A 16,493-nucleotide genomic window follows, 5' to 3' on the forward strand; every position below is an offset into this window, starting at 1 on the left:
AGTTAATGGGTGCAGCACACCAACATGGCACATGTATACATATATAACAAACCTGCACGTTGTGCACATGTACCCTAGAACTTAAAGTATAATAATAAAAGAAATCTTCATTTTTTTCTTTGCTTCCCTTAACTCACCTAAAAGACATAAGATTAAATAAAAGAAAATCATGAAGCTTTATTGTTGATTTTATAACATATATAGATGTGATTTGTAGTTATCCCTCGGTATCCACAGATAATTGGTTCCAGGACCCCCAAAGGATACAAAAATCTGCAGATGCATTAGTCCTTTATATAAAATGGCATAGTATTTACAAATAACCTACTCATAATCTTCTGTATACTTTATCTCTAGATTACTTATAATACCTAATACAATGTAAAATGCCATACAGATAGTTATTATATTGTGTTGTTTAAGGAATCATGACAAGAAAATAAGTCTGTATATGTTTGGTACAGACATAACCATTCTTTTTTTTCCAAATATTTTCAGTAAGCTGTTGGTTCAGTTTGTGGATGTAGAACCCACAGATACATATGGAGGGTAGACTGTGTATAACAATAGTATCAATAAGGTAGGAGGAAGACACGAGCTATATTGGAGCAAAGGTTCTATATTTTCCCAGAATTAAGTTAATATTAATCTGAAGTGCAGCATCTTGAATTACAAAACATACTGTAATCCATAGAACAATCACTAGAAGGGGTATTCAAATGGCCCCCTGGAAAATATCTAGTTTACACAAAAGAAGGAAGTAAAAGAGGAGAGGACTAAAAGAAGGTGTGAAGCCCATATAGAAAATAGCAAAATGGCACGTGTAAATTATATTACAGATCAATATATTGAACACCTTAATAAAAAGGCAGAGATTGTCAATTTGGATTTTGCAAAAAGAAGATTCAACTATATACCATCTGTAAGAGTTGCAGTTAGATGCAAAGGTAGGTTGGAAGGGGGAAAATGAAATAAGATCTATCATGTAAACACTAAACATAAGATAGCTGGAGTGACTATACTATTATCAGAAAATTTTGTTTTAAATTTTGGTTAAAATTGAAAACAAAAATCATTACTAGAAAGAAAGGGAGACATTTTATAGCAACAAAGGGTTAATCCATCCAGAAGATACAGCATTATAAATATGTCTGTACCTAACCACAGAGCCCCAAAACACGTGAAGCAAAAATGCATAGAATGACAGCATAAATAGAAAATTTAACATTAATAGTTGGAGAGCATAATACCTGACTCTCAATAATTTACAGAACAATTAAACATAAACAATAGCAATACGCCAGGCACAGTGGCTCACACCTGTTGTCCCAGGACTTTGGGACACTGAGGTCAGAGGATTCCTGGAGCCCAGGAGGTCAAGACCAGACTGGGCAACACAGTGAGACCCTATCTCTAAAAAACAAAATCAGCCAGGTGTGGTGGCATATGCCTGTAGTCTGAGTAACTCAGGGGGCTGAAACAGGAGTATCGCTCGAGCCCAGGAAGTCAAGGCTGCAGTGAGCCATAATCTTGCCACTGCACTCCAGCCTGGGCAACAGAGCAAGACACCACCCTGTCTCAAAAAAAAAAAAAAAAAAAAAAAGCAATGATATATAAGACTTGAACTATACTATTAACCAAATCGCCCCAACTAACATCTATAGACAACTCAACAACTGAAGAATACATGTTTTTTACAAGCACACCTTGAACACTCTCCTAGATACATAATACTAGGCCATAAAATAAGTCTCAATAAAACAAACAAACAAACAAAAATAAATGTAAAAGTACTGAAATTATATAAAATATGTTCTCAAACTAAAACAGAATTAAATTAGAAACCAACAAGAAAAAAGGTGAGAAAGTTCCAAATATGTAGAAATTAATACACTTCTTAATAAACAATGGGTCAAAGAAGAAATCACACTAGGAATTAGAAAATATCTTGAACTAAATGAACATTTTTATGTAATGCAGCCAAAGTAGTACTTTGAGGAAAATGTATGCTTTAACCATGTATATTGGAAAAGGTGAAGGATTTTGAATCAGTAATTTGAGCAAGATTCCATTTTAAGAAACCAGGAAAAGTAGAGAAAACTAAACTGAAATCAAGTGAAGGGAAGGAAATAATATAGAGTGGAAATCAATAGAAGACAATAGAACCAAAGAAAACAGAAAAACAACAGAGAAAAAAATCAGTGAAATTAAAAGTTTGTCCTTTGAAAAGACAAAATTGACGAAGTGTATTTACACTGACCAAGGAATAAAGAGGCAGAAAGAAAGAGATGCTACTAATTAGCACAGTCAGACCAAGAGAATGAATTTAGATTATGAAAATAAACTCTTTATTTATGGCCAATAAATGTCTGACAAAGGTTCCAACACAATTCACTGGGAGAAATAATAATAGTCTTTCCAACAATTCACTGGGAGAAATAATAATAGTCTTTCCAACAAATGGTACTGGGACAATTGACAAATGGTACTGGGACAATTGAATATTCATATGCAAAAAAATGAATGCAGGCATGTATGTTACACAGTACACAAAATTAACTCACAACAGATCAAATGTCTACATGGAGGAGCTAAAACTACAAATCTTCTAGCGGAAAATAGGAGAATATCTCTGTAACCTAGGGGTAGGTAAAGAGTTCTTAGATATGAAAAAAGCACCAGTCACTTAAAAAATTAGTAAACTGAACTTCATAAAAATTAAAATCTCCATGCATCACTATGAAAATGAAAAGACAAGCCACAGGCTGCAAGAAAATATTTTCAAAGATACAGCTGATAAATAATTATGTCTAGAACAAATAAAGAACTACTACAACTCTATAAGATAAACAGCCTAATTAAAATGGGCAAAAAAAAATAGAGATTTCACAAAAAAAGAGATAAAGTAGCTACTAGGCACATGCAAAAAAAAAAAAGTCAACATCATTAGGGAAAATGCAAATTAAAACCACAATGAAATGCCACTTTGTATACAACAGGATGGCTTGAATCAAAAAGGCAAACAATTCCAAGTATTGATAAGGATAGAAAGTGAAACCCTCATACATTGCCAGTGAGGATGAACAATGGTACAGCCACTTTGAAAAATAACTTGACAGTTTCTTTAAAAGTTATATTTAAAAGTTAAACATAAATTTACCATATAACCTAACAATTCTCCTCCAAGAATGCACCCAAAAGAAGTAGAAACATGTTTTTACACAAAGACTAATGTGCAAATGGTTCACAACATCCTTTTTCATAATAGTCAGAAAATCAAAAACTATCCAAATGTAGTTTAGAGATGATTATTTGATTAAATATCTACTACTATTAATCAAAAAATATTTTATCTTAACAATTATTTGAGGTTTTTAAGGCAAAGATTAAAGCCTTCATTGTATAAAGGGGCATTAAAATCCATAGAAATAGTAAAATTTTACTATTTTTACAACAAAATCATAATTGATTACATTTATTATTTATTCTGTGTATATGAAAGTCACCATGTCAATATCTTAAATTACTCAATCCTCCTATCAAGAGTATTAGAGACTATTAGTATGTCATTTTAAGATAATAAAACTAAGTCAAAGAAGGGCTGAGTGACTTGTCAAATGTCACACAGCCAGTGAGCAGATTAGACACAGTACGTGCTCAGAAAGCCAGACTCCAGAATCTGTATCTTTAACCTGTTAAGCTATCCCACCTCGAATTCACAACTGGTAAGATTCATTCAATGAAGCAGCCCAGGCATTGAGCATAGATGGGTCATCGTCTTCACTGTAAGTCAACATTACACCTCAGGAAACATGGCTCTTGGCAAACCTGAGATCTCTCTGCCTTAAGTATGAACATTCCAATAGCCTGTGTCAAACTGAGCCCAGATTTTGGGGTCTAATAGATTTCAGTCACATCCAACCCACAGCCCCCACTTACACCATTCCGTTGTTTCCTCGAATTTTGCAAAGAGCTTTCTCTCCAATGTTGAAGAAGAGTATAGCCAAAAAGCATATGGGCTGACATCTCACATTTGGCTGTATATGCCAGACAGGCAGAGAGACTCCAGAAATGATGAAGAGCCATAGCTGCAAAGTGCTTCCCCAACTCACTCCTCAATGAACAGCTTGATATGAAGAATCTGTGTCTATAGAATAGGACGCTTATCCTGTGAACCATTTGGCTGCCGTTCATATAGCACCTGCCCCCATGAAGCCCACACCATGGTCCAATGGCTTCCATATGCTGAGCTCCTACAATGTACCAGACACTTTGCTATGCCATACTATATGCTGCCTATGGTCATACATCTATCAAGTATCAAGGGTGTGGATTCATAGAGAGAGATATGAAGAAGACACAATTTGAACTGAAGTCTATCTGACTCTAAATCACATACTTTAACCACTGAGCCTCTCTCACAAGTGGCCAAATCATTCCATAAGGGTGCTAACTGTGTCTGTTTTTTAACTATTTATGCTCAAGGCTATAAATGAAATGCCTGGAAAAAGGCAAAAACTATCCAAAAATCAAATGCACATGCACACACCAATGTAATTGGGTTGATTAAAATTAAGTGGAAAACATGTAAAATAATTAAAATAATAGACCCAGCTCACAGTGTGTGGTGGTTCACACCTGCAATCCCAGCACTTTGGTAGACCAAGGTGGCTGGATCATCTGAGGTCAGGAGCTCAAGATCAGCCTGGCCAACATGGTGAAACCCAGTCTCTACAAAAATACAAAACTTAGCCAGACGTGGTGGCACGAGCCTGTAGTCCCAGCTACTCAGGAGGCTGAGGCAGGAGAATTGCTTGAACGCAGGAGGCAGAGGTTGCAGTCAGCCGAGATAGCACCACTGCACTCCAGCCTGGGCGACAGAGCGAGACTCTGTCTCAAAAAACAAACAAAACAATAGACCCAAACAGGAGGGAGACAGCAAGGTGAACAACAAAGGGATGATGAATAAATTTCAGGAGCAAAGGTGGTGGGAGCCCCTGAATAATTATTCAGCACCTAGAGAGCAGACAGCTTCCTCTCTGGCCATGGACTCATAAGGGTTTCCTCCCAGCAGATAAAGACTCTTGAGATGAATTCACAGGAAACTGAGAGTGTCCACCAGGGTGGGAGACAGAATAACAGTGGCCACCTTTGAGAAGATGGATTGACAGCCCTTAATTATGTTCTTCAGATCAAATCCTCAGGGACAGAGATTTTGCCGGCTAAAATCAATCAACACTGTAGACACTCTGCATGGAGGAGGGCAGGCCCAAGGGTTTCCTCACATCGATCAGAGAGGTTTGGCAACTCCTGCTTCAGCAGCAGAAAAATGGAAGGGACCAGAATCTGGGACTTAGCCAAGGTGAGTCGAAAGAGCGCCTTCACTGACCTGCCTGAAATTCCACCCTTGTATTCACTCTATGTAGGCTTCGGTGTAGGTTAAAGCATCATCTAACCAGAGGGAGTAGCCTGGGAGACAGGAATGGAACTGAAGATGAATACGGGGAGAAGACAGGGTCATTTGGAAGGCTTCAGTATGTGCCTGGGTGTCTAGAGGAGACAGGGGACTCCGGAATAGGCAGAGGTCAGCATGAGGACACTGCTTCCTAGAGAGGACCATGGAATGGGCAGCATGGACTTCGCGTCCTTTATAATTTTGCTGAAGCCAGTCCAAGTCATAAAGATCAGGTCTGCTATGCCATGCACCTGCTGAAACCCTTCAGAGGAGCATCGCCGAACACCTGATAAAGCCCAGACTCTCCAGCTTGGCTAACAAGAACCCAGAATTTGCTTCTGTTAAAGCCCTCAGCCCCTTTTCTTGGCACTTGGCATCTTTTATGCTCCAGCACCATGAAACTATCTATGCACCTCCGTGACTCCAGATCTTTGCAATCCTGTACCTAACATGAGAATGTCCAGTAACTTTCCTCCTACTCAGTTCCTCCAGATAGTTTCACAGACCTCATCTCAAGCATCACCTACTTCTGAGACGTCTTCCCTGAGTGCCCCGCTCTCACCTCCTTTGGAAACATCAAATGTTTTAGTGGCATCTCCTGGGGTGTACCAAAGCCAGCTCTGTATGGAAGTTGCTGGTGCCTAGCACAGGATCTGGTGAAAAGCAGGCACTTGGTTAAAGTTGGATGAAATTAATGACAATTATTTAAAGTTAATATCCATGAATGGCATGTCCTGTCACGAACTGCACTAAATACTTTGCCTGCCTTCAGAGGGCTTCCATTCAAGTCCTGTGTGAACATGAAAAGATGCTCAACACCCCTAATCATGAGGGAAATGCAAATCAAAACCACATTGAGACACCATCTCATACCCATTAGCATGGCAACTATCAAAAAACAAAACAAAAAATAACATGTTGGCAAGAATGAGGAGAAATTGCCATCCATATGCAGTACTGGTGAAAATGCAAAATGGTACAGCTGCTATAAAAAACTGTATGGTAGCTCATCGAAAAATTTAAAATAGAATTACCATATGATCCAGCTATTCCACTTCTGGGTATATACCCCAAAAAACTGAAAGCAGGGTCTCACCAGGGCCTACTGGAGGGTAAAGGGTGGGAGGAGGGTGAGGACTGAGCAACTACCTATTGTGTACCATGCTTATTACCTGGGTGATGAACTTGTCTGTACACCAAACCCCTGTAACATGAAATTTACTTCTATAATAAACCTGTATGTACACCTCCCCTGAACCTAAAACAAGAGTTAAAAAAAAGAAAGTAGGGTCTTGAAGAGATATTTGTACATTCAACCCAGCAACCCCATTACTGGGTATATAGCTAAAGGAATAGAAATCATTCTATTGTAAAGACACATGCACATGCATGCTCACTGTAGCACAACTTGCAATAGCGAAGACATAGAATCCCCCTAAATGCCCATCAGTGACAGACCAGATAAAGAAAATGTGGTACATAGACACTATGGAATACTATACAGTCACGAAAAAAAGAGTGAGATGACGTCCTCTGCAGAAACATGAATGGAGCTGGAGGCCATTATCCTTAGCAAACTCATGCAGGAACAGAAAACCAAATACCACACGTTCTCACTTATAAGTGGGAGCTAAATGATGAGAGCAAACGGACACATAGAGGGGAACACCACACACTGGAGCCTGTTGAAGGGTGAAGGATGGGAGGAGGGAGAGAATCAGGAAAAATAACTAATGGAGGGAGAGAATCAGGAAACATAACTAATGGGTACTAGGCTTAACACCTGAGTGATGAAATAATCTGTACAACAAACCCCCACGACACAAGTTTGTTACAACAAACCTGCATTTGTACCTCCAAACTTAAAAGTTAAAAAGGAAACATGGAATCAACCCAAACATCCACTGACAGTTGAATGGACAGGTAAAATCAGGTATACACCCACAGTGGAATATTTTTCAGCCTCAGGAAGGAAATTCTGACACATGCCATGATGTGAATGAACCTTGAGGACATTATGCAAAGTGAAATTAACCAGTCACGAAAGGACATATACAGCATGATTCTACTTCTATGATGGACTTAGAACAGTCAGATTTATAGAGACAGAAAGTAGAATGATGAAGGTCAGAGCCTGAGAAGAGGAGGAATCAGGAATTACTGTTTAATGGGTACCAAGTCTCAATTTTTACAAGATGAAGAAGTCATTGGAGATGAATGGTGCTTATTGTTGCTCAAAAATATGAAAATACTTAATACCATTGATCAATACACTTAAAAACGGTTATGGTGGTAAAGTTCTTGTTATGTGTATTTTACCATAATTTTTTTTTAAGCCCTATGTCAGGAATCTGAGAGCCTGGGTTCACATCCCAGCTCTACTGCTACCTGGCTGGGTGGTCATGGCCTCAGCTGCCTACGCTGTGAAATCAGGATGATTCCCAGAGTGGGAAGGCTTTATATTTTGAATAGTGTCTTAGCTCATGGTTCTGTAACCTTTTCATAGTATGTCTGATATTTCGTAACGAGAGTTTATGCATCTGTGATAAAAGACATATGCTACTTCTGTTTCAGGAACACAATATATCCACCAGGTACCCACCAAATGAGAGTACTTCACTGGGAAACAGTCTTGGCATGAAACACCAACATTCAGACCCCACCTGCTAGACCCACAGGGGACTTCACCAAGACCCATTTTACACTCTGACAATGAATCCCCTCTGCTGCCGTCTAGTGTCTAATGACAATATTGACCTTTTCTAGCTGTCAACCTTGTCTTATTAAATCCTGAGGTCTTAACTGCTTTGCACACAGAAACTGATAGTTTGCCCACCCGAGCACGTGTTCATGTATAATTCATGGCATATCATGTGGCCTGACAAATGAATATTTATCAGCTTTTTCATAAGAGGCAGGATGGTGTTTCTTTTTGTTGCTACCAAAATTCTATGCTGCAGCAAATAAAATTTGTGAGCAAATAAAAAAAGAATAAGAAGAAGCAAAAATTCCCAACCAAGTCCATTCTCCTTGTAATTTTCCATTTTCTGAGGCCTCTAGCATGTATGGAGGTGGTTTTGGTTTGGCTACAACAGAGAACTGCTGACTCATTCAGAATAGAAACACTTCCATATGCTACACCCTTTCCCTCCACAAAAAACTCCCCCATACTTGACTCCTGCACCATTTTTAACCACAGAGGAGCCCAAGACCCTCTCAGTGGTTCCATTCAGCCCCTCTGAATGAAGTCAAATTTGGGGAGGCCAAGAATAAGGAACCCCTGAACGAAGACTGGCACAGAGAGGTTGATGGCACCAAGTCAGGCAGAATTTCATGGCTTCCAAAATGGGCCGCTACCCAGAGAAGGGATAGCCCTGTGCCCAGACATCTGGGGATGATGTCTCCTCCATAGTGAGTTAGGAGGGCCCTGCAAAAGTCATTGCCTTGTCTACTGAAAGTGGCTTGTGCCCTGGTGCCCACTGCAAAGAACTAAGAAGACACCTAAGAATTGTGACTCTGTTTACTTCTAGTCTTCTGACTCATTCATTGAGGACTGCAGTGCTGATGATCTCAGGCACATGCAGGCACGTGCAGTTGCAACGGGATTGTGAACACGTGGTCTGTGCGATTTGTGTGTCATCACCCTGGATTTGAAAGAGGACGATGACATTGATGCTGCTGCTGCTGATGTTGATGACGGTGGTTAGTGTATATTGAGCCCAGGCCCTGTGTAAATGAACTATACTATTACATGCCATTCTCAGAACACTCCATTGAGTGGCATGGAGTACTTTTTCGTCTTGTTATTCAGATCCCAACTCAGCTATTACCCTCCATCACATCCACTTGTTTAATTAGTTTTTGTAGCACTTATCCTGAAATTATGTGGATTCCCCTATATATTTTCTGCATTGTGGTCCTTCCCACTTTACAGATGAGGAAAGGGAGGCAGAAAGATGACATAACTAGTTTACATTCACACAGCCCCAGCTGGGGATCAAATTCAGGTCTGTTTGAACCACCTCCCTTTATGAACTATGCTCTTTAAACTATCGTCCCCTGGAATTGAGAAACTTGAGTCCAAGGAGCAAACTCACAAATGCCTGGCTGTGTGGCCTCGGGAGCGCCACTTCATCTCTAAGAAACGTGGTGTTCTCTTTTGTAAATGGGGTGTAATAGCTCTTCTCTTGCAGGGCTGTTATGAAGATGAAATAGGGCTTTGCAAATTCTAACAAGGTGTCTAATCATTGATAAGCCTATGGCCATTCTTAAGAGAAATATTTATTGAAAGTTTGGCACTGGAAGTAGAGATGAGATTCCATGAGTTTATGCTGTAGTTGGAGAAAGAAGACACACAGGGACAAATATACAAAGTTAGGCCTGGGTGTTCATTCATTCATTCATTTACTCAACAAAAAAATTATTGAGCTCTTGCTGGAAGCCAGAAAAATAGAGGAGATTCACATTATTTCAGATAAGTGCTACATACACATCAAAACAAGAGGATGTGACAGTGAATGATATCTGAGCTGGGATCTGAATAGCAACGTGACACCAGCCGGAGTGAGTGCTCCAGGCAGAGAAAACAGCTCGTGCAAAGGCCCTAAGGTGTGATGTTCATTAGAATTCTCAAACACGGAGTCCTGATGTAAATATTTCCTAAACATTTTAGACCCTGAAGCCCTCTTTTCACAGACCACCTCAGGGTGCTGGTGCTGAATGGAACACACTTTGCAAATGATGACTTTTCACCTTGCTAGGGTCCCTTTTAGCTGGGATGCTGTCTTCTCATGACTCTATTCTTATTCTTTCCCTAAAGTTCCTTATGTAGGGGTCAGAAGGGTCATTCTGGGCTGGGTCGGGTCCCAAATGACATTGTTATGTGGGTTTGGTCTAGAGTAAGGATTTGAGCGAAACCTCATGCTGCCCTCAGCACTGCCCCCATGGTCCTGCTTTCAGATTCCAGCTGGTCCAGATGCCCCCTGGGGCAATCCCTTATGGAACACAAGCCCATCAGACCTCAGTCAAAGCCATGTTGCCCAGGCTGGTCTTGAACCCCTGGACTCAAGCAATCCACCAACCTGGGTCTCCCAAAGCACTGAGATTACAGGCGTGAGCCACTCACCGTGCCCAGCCTTGGAACATATCCAATAACCAACATATCCGTATCTGGGGCCTTCACCCCTTTTGCATGTGCTCCACCTACCTTCCTTTCATCTATTCCCTCGGAGGTCGACATGAGCTTCTTCAGGAGTGGAGGGTCCAGCACCTGGAATTGCCGGCGGAAGTGAGTGAGCCCCATGTGGTCAGCATAGCCTAGGGAGGTAGGAGCAGGCAGGAGAAGAGCACAGAGTCCAGATGAGAAGACCCAGCCCAGTGCCCTAAACTCCCAGACAGGAGTTCAGGGTCCTGCTCCCAGCCTGGCTACTAACTTGCTGCATGGACTTATATTTTGGGGCCTCAGTTTCTCCATTTGTTAATTTAAGAGACTAGATTTGATTAGCACTTCCCAGAGGTGTTCCTGAGAACACAAACCCTATAAAATGTTCCACTGCAAGTTTGAAAAAGCTGCACACTCATCTGCCTCTTGGAAGAGGCATGTCAGCATCCAAGTCAAGGACTCTGAGAACTCATGCAGGGGAGATGCCCGGTTAGCCTTGAGTCTCCCAACGTTAGCCCAGAGGTTCCAAAACCTGCTTGACAAAGGAAAGTGTTTTGTTTAACACGAATTACAACCCCATACACTGTATGTGAAGCATGCTGCATTGGACAGTATCTAAGGGTTTTTGTAAGTCTACCATGCAGGGTGGACACAGTTGCATCCTTCTATGTGGAAAACTGCGAAGAGAAGGGGTGCCTGCAAAGCTATTGGGAGAAAATGACATTAGATTCAGTTTGTGAAGAAGCCATAGGGTTTTCCAAAAGAACTTGGTATGGAAGAGAAGTCTAGGCAGAGGGAGCTATACAGACAAGACCTAGATCAGGGAAGTATAAGATACGTTCCAAGGCTGGGCATGGTGTCTACAAAAAATACAAAAATGTGCCAGTCATGGTGGTGCATGCTGTAGTTGCTGCCACTCTGGAGGTGGGAGAATTACTTGGGCCAGGAGGCAGAGGTTGCAGCAAGCCGTGATCATGCCACTGCACTCCAGCCTGGGTGATAGAGCGAGACACTGTCCCAAAAAAGAAAAAAAAATTATTTTATAGTCCACAGTAACAGCCAGCATTTACTGAGAGTTTATGTGTGCAAATCATAGGGTAACAACTTCCTCGTGTTACAGACACTCATGGGCCTATATTATTATCCTCACTTTACAAAAGGGATTTGAAATTGAGACCTAGAGAGATGAATTCACCTAGTTACACAAGGAAAAATAGTAACTGTCTCAGTTGGGACTCAAACCCAGGCAGTGGAGAGTAGCCAAAGAAGAGCAGAAACCAGGTCCCAAAGGAAACTGAACTCAAATTCCAGGTCTCAAGATTTAGACTCTTCCTGGGTGCGAGAAGAGCCTCGACTGCTTCAGAAAGACCCCTCGAGTGACTGGATCAGAAAATGTATGGTAAAATCTCACTCCACTTTTGAGACTTCACGATAAGCCAAATGCATCAACTAGGAAGAACAGCAATCGTGTGTGTGGCTAATCCTGGAAGACTTCCTGGGGAAGAGGAGGGTTTCAGACCAACTTTGCAGGACGCAGACAGCACAGAGATGGGGGACCTGGGAGGATACCAGCCTCCTTTAGGGCAGACCTATCTGCGTTCACATCCCATCTCTGTACTTATGAGCCCCATGAATGGGAAAATGATTCACCTTTTTGAGATTCAATTTCTTCACTTATCAGATGATAATAATAAGATCTATCTTCACATGGTCACTATGAGGATTAAATGCGATGACAATTATAGTAAAAGCAGCTAATGAGTATCATGTGCTTTTCCACAACCTGCCACTCTTCTAAGCTTTATTGTCTTATTAACGCACCCAGCCCCACAGCAGCCTTCAGAGGTATGAGCTATTATAGGAGAGGAAAGGGAGATAAGCCCTAGCGAATTTCTTAGAGTCACACGGCTGGTGAGAGGTGGCGGCCAGAATCAAGGCCAAACCATCTCCCTCCAGAGTTGGAGCCGTGCCCACCAGGCTGCACAATAGGTAACGTTTAATGAATGTTTACTACGTACCTTTAGCACAGTGAGAATGATCTCATTTAGTGTATCTGACAACACAGTGTCTAGCACGTAGTAGGTACTCAATAAATAGCGTGCATGGGTATGTATCACACATGCATGTGTATATATGCATATATATATTATATGCACAGATTCCAAATAATAAATATTTGATGTATCTGTGTATGCATACAAATATATCTCATGTGAGTGTGAAAGAGACAGACGTGACTTACAATAGAAATAAAAAGAGGAAACGAACCAGGTCTAGGAGACAGAAATTGACCATTTCTACCATGAGATATCAGGCCTTCGCTTAGTTGGAAAGCTCATCCTGGCTGAGATGGGCTGTGCTGAGAACAGAGAGGGCAGATAGTGTCATGAGGTCACGCGGACACAGGAACGGGAGGCCCTGACCCTGAATGCACACAGGTATTCTACCAGTCTGACCCAGGTCCAGGGCGCCTGCAAAGGCCCAGCACTTCCTGCCAAGCAGCCAAATAGAATCGATTAAGTGTGGGGGACCAGCCACTGGCTGTGACCATCCCCCTCTTCTCGTGACATTATCTGTCTCCCTCCTCTGCGGCTATGCGGGCGGGAGGGAAAATCATTGATATGCTCAGCCGAGTGGGGGTCTCATCTTTGCTTCTAGCTGCTCCCAGTCAAATACTCTGTGCCCAGGGGTCCATTATTAACCCAGCAGGGGGAGATGGGGGAAGCGGCCACACACTAGGGACTAGTGACCGCGGAGACTTCACCCAAATGAGGTGCCCACCTAAGACTTCTGCCTGTCCCAGTCACTCTGTCCTCTGCAGACAGCATGGCTGTGTCTGAGCCATTTTTGACTGTCAGAGAGGGGAGTCAATGTGGTGGCCTTTGGGGACTGAGAGGCAGAAAAGGATAGCAAGGACTGAGATCAAACTCAACTCCTAAGATTAGCTGATGTGGGGACATCAGGTGCACATTTGCTTACTAAAATACAGACCCAAAAACTTCAATCCCTTGATTAAAATCCCTCAATCCCCCTGCCAGCCTATCATCTCCCCACGTGGACCTGGTGATAACCCAACTGAGGCATTCGCAGCCTGCACTGGTGAATGTCTCGGCCTCTTCTCCCACAACTCCTCACTCATTCTGAATCCACTTCTCTGAAAACCTGCCCCTTTTATGCCTCCCTTCTTCATACTTTCTGATCCTTCTGCCTAATGTTTCCTCCCCTTGCCAGAGGTGAGCAGTTTCTTATGCTTCAAGGCCTGACTATGATATTACATCGCTGTGAGGTTTCCCCAGACTCCCAGTGAGAGTAGGAAGCTCCCTCCTCTAGGCCTCAGGGCCTCCTGTATCCCTGGGTGATATGAGCCCTCATCAAACCATATCGTCTCCTGGGATCACAGCAATCTCCCAAACCAAACTGAGCATCATGAATACCAAAATATCACTCATCATGGAAATTCCACCCTCTATTGCGAGACAATGCTCCTTAGAAATTCATGGCTAAAAGGAAGACACAGCCATAGTCTTCTAGGAGTGTACAGGCAATTCTAGAAATAATATGGGCTTTTCCAACAGGTGCAGCTAACCACCATAGCACACGTATACCTATGTAACAAACCTGCATGTGCGGTACATGTATCCTGTTTTGTGTGTGTGTGTGGTTTTTTTTTAGAAGAAATAAAGAAAAAAAAAGAGTGGACTTCAGACTCAAAGAGACCTGGGTCCTGATCCAGACTCTGCCATGTCCAGGCAAGGTGACCACGTGCAAGTACTTCCACCTCTCTGACCATCAGTGGCCTCATCTCAGAAGACTGCTGGGAAGAGTAACCAGGATGCTGGGTGTGAAGCTCCTAGCACATGGCAGGAGCTCCCATCCCTTGGCTGCCACCGGTGGGTGGACATGTCCCAGGAGTCAGAGACAAGGTGCTCTGTCCTGGCTGTCTCTTACCTGTCCTGTGCAGACGCAGAGCCTCCAGGATGTGGAACCCAGCAAGCTGCACCCTCAGTGCTGGGATATCCAGGGCCAGAGGTGCACCTGCCCCAGGCTTGTCTCTACCAGGCTGTGGTGGTGTAGGAGATTCCTGCTCACTCCTGCTTTCCACCACAGGGTTCGGGACCAGGCAGTGGATAAAATGCAGCCGGGACCTTTTGATCATGCTGGTCAGTGCATCCTAGGACCAAATAGAGGGGAAGTCAGGGCCAGTTGTCTCAGAGAGACACAGAAAGGGGACTGGACCCTCCCCAAATATTCATTAAGCCCAACCTGGGCATCTTTGGGGCCCCTATGCCCTACATCAAGGAGCTCCTACCTACAGCCTGATTTGGACTCATGAGAAATAATGGTCCTTGTTGAAACAGATGGAGAAACTGAGGCATGGAGAGAGCAAGTGAGTGGCCCCAGGTCACACAGACCAGTGGCAGAAGAGCTAGGACTAGAACTCAGGACTCAGGCTAAGGGCGCTTCCACTATAACCCACCAGGAGGTTCATTTTGTTTTCTTTTTAAAAAGTAATTAATTTATTATTATTATTTTTTGAGACACAGTCTCGCTCTGTCGCCAGGCTGGAGTGCAGAGGCACGATCTCAGCTCATTGCAACCTTCTCCTCCCAGGTTCAAGCGATTCTCCCACCTCAGCCTCCCAAGTAGCGGGACTACAGGCGCTTGCCACCATGCCCGGCTAATTTTTTGTACTTTTAGTAGAGACGGGGTTTCACCATGTTGGCCAGGCTGGTCTTGAACTCGTGACCTTGTGATGTGCCCGTCTTGGTCTCCCAAAGCACTGGGATCACAGGCGTGAGCCACTGTGCCAGGCCACTACAAGGTTTATTTCAAGGTATCCTTCCCTTGTCTCAGCCCATTCTCATCTGTGCTCAGCCTGGCCACTGACCAATCTCATGCCCTCCTTTATTCACAGATTCACATTCCAGGTCTAGGTACCACATTTACATCCAGCTGGGCCCTGCCGCCTTGCCCCAGGGGAACCTGGTGGTGAGCAAGGCAGACAGGGCTAGTCTGGCTCTCATAGGTGTCACTGGAGTCAAGAGGGCATTCATAGCTTGTGGGAACTCCTCCAGGCCTCTCAACTCAACACCAAGCGGCACAGGCTGAAGGCCTCAGACTTGGATCGGTCACTTCCCGGGGGTGTGACCAGAGCCAAGTTTCATCGCTGCTGGGAGCCCCCATTTCCTCCTCTGTGGAGCATGGGGTGACGCTCGCCCCTCTGGCCTTGCTGGGGAGGTTAGAGATGATGTAGGCACATGACTCAGCCCAGAGGAGACAAGGATGAGGCAGTGAAGGCCAGGACACCATGAGACAGGGTGCCTACTCACCATCTGCAGCTTGATCTGGGAGCACGGGGCTTTCCTCCTCACCGCAGCAAGGCTGCTGGCAAAGGTCCTCCTCACCATGCGGTTCCTCTGCAGGGCCTGCTGGGAGGTACCCTCCAGGCCTGCCACAGCCCGGCACACAGGAGGCAGCTTGGATCGGGCCTGGAATAGACTCCGCAGCTCCTCTCTGGTGGGGAGGAGGGAAAAGAGAGAGGAGCTTTAGGAGGTTCTTGGGAAAGCCTCGGCCTGGGTGGTGGCAAAGGGAACAAGCCTTCTTGCTTCCTGCTCCTCTGCTTCCTAAAGCCTCCTCTACAGTCACGTGTCCCAGCTGCTCCCCTTCATTCACAGTCTGTCCTGCCAGGTGAGGCTTTGCTTCATGGCAAAGCCTCCTTCATGGCCAGCTCCTTCCTGATGCTCATCTTCTACCTGCAAATGCTCCCTCCCTCCCTAGGCTTAGAGCATCTGTCCTATGGATATTCTTGTCACTTACATACCTATAGCAAGGCTATGACACCTATACTTTCTTTTTTTTTTTTTTTTTTTTTTGAGG

General features: G+C 43.5%; 1 protein-coding gene across 1 annotated transcript in view; it reads right to left on the reverse strand.

Moving 5' to 3' along the window:
* The window catches only part of MYO18B (myosin XVIIIB), a 289,839-nt gene that overhangs the window by 177,223 nt on the left and 96,123 nt on the right, over positions 1 to 16,493 (reverse strand). The window contains exons 18-20 of the mRNA XM_011934846.1: positions 15,947 to 16,130; positions 14,565 to 14,787; positions 10,662 to 10,771 (exon numbers count right to left, since the gene is read on the reverse strand). Of these exons, the coding sequence (XP_011790236.1) occupies positions 10,662 to 10,771; positions 14,565 to 14,787; positions 15,947 to 16,130 (517 nt within the window). The remainder of the gene's footprint in view (positions 1 to 10,661; positions 10,772 to 14,564; positions 14,788 to 15,946; positions 16,131 to 16,493) is intronic.

This window comes from Colobus angolensis, unplaced genomic scaffold (genome assembly GCF_000951035.1).
Source record: "Colobus angolensis palliatus isolate OR3802 unplaced genomic scaffold, Cang.pa_1.0 Scaffold139, whole genome shotgun sequence".
NCBI classification, from domain to species: domain Eukaryota; kingdom Metazoa; phylum Chordata; class Mammalia; order Primates; family Cercopithecidae; genus Colobus; species Colobus angolensis.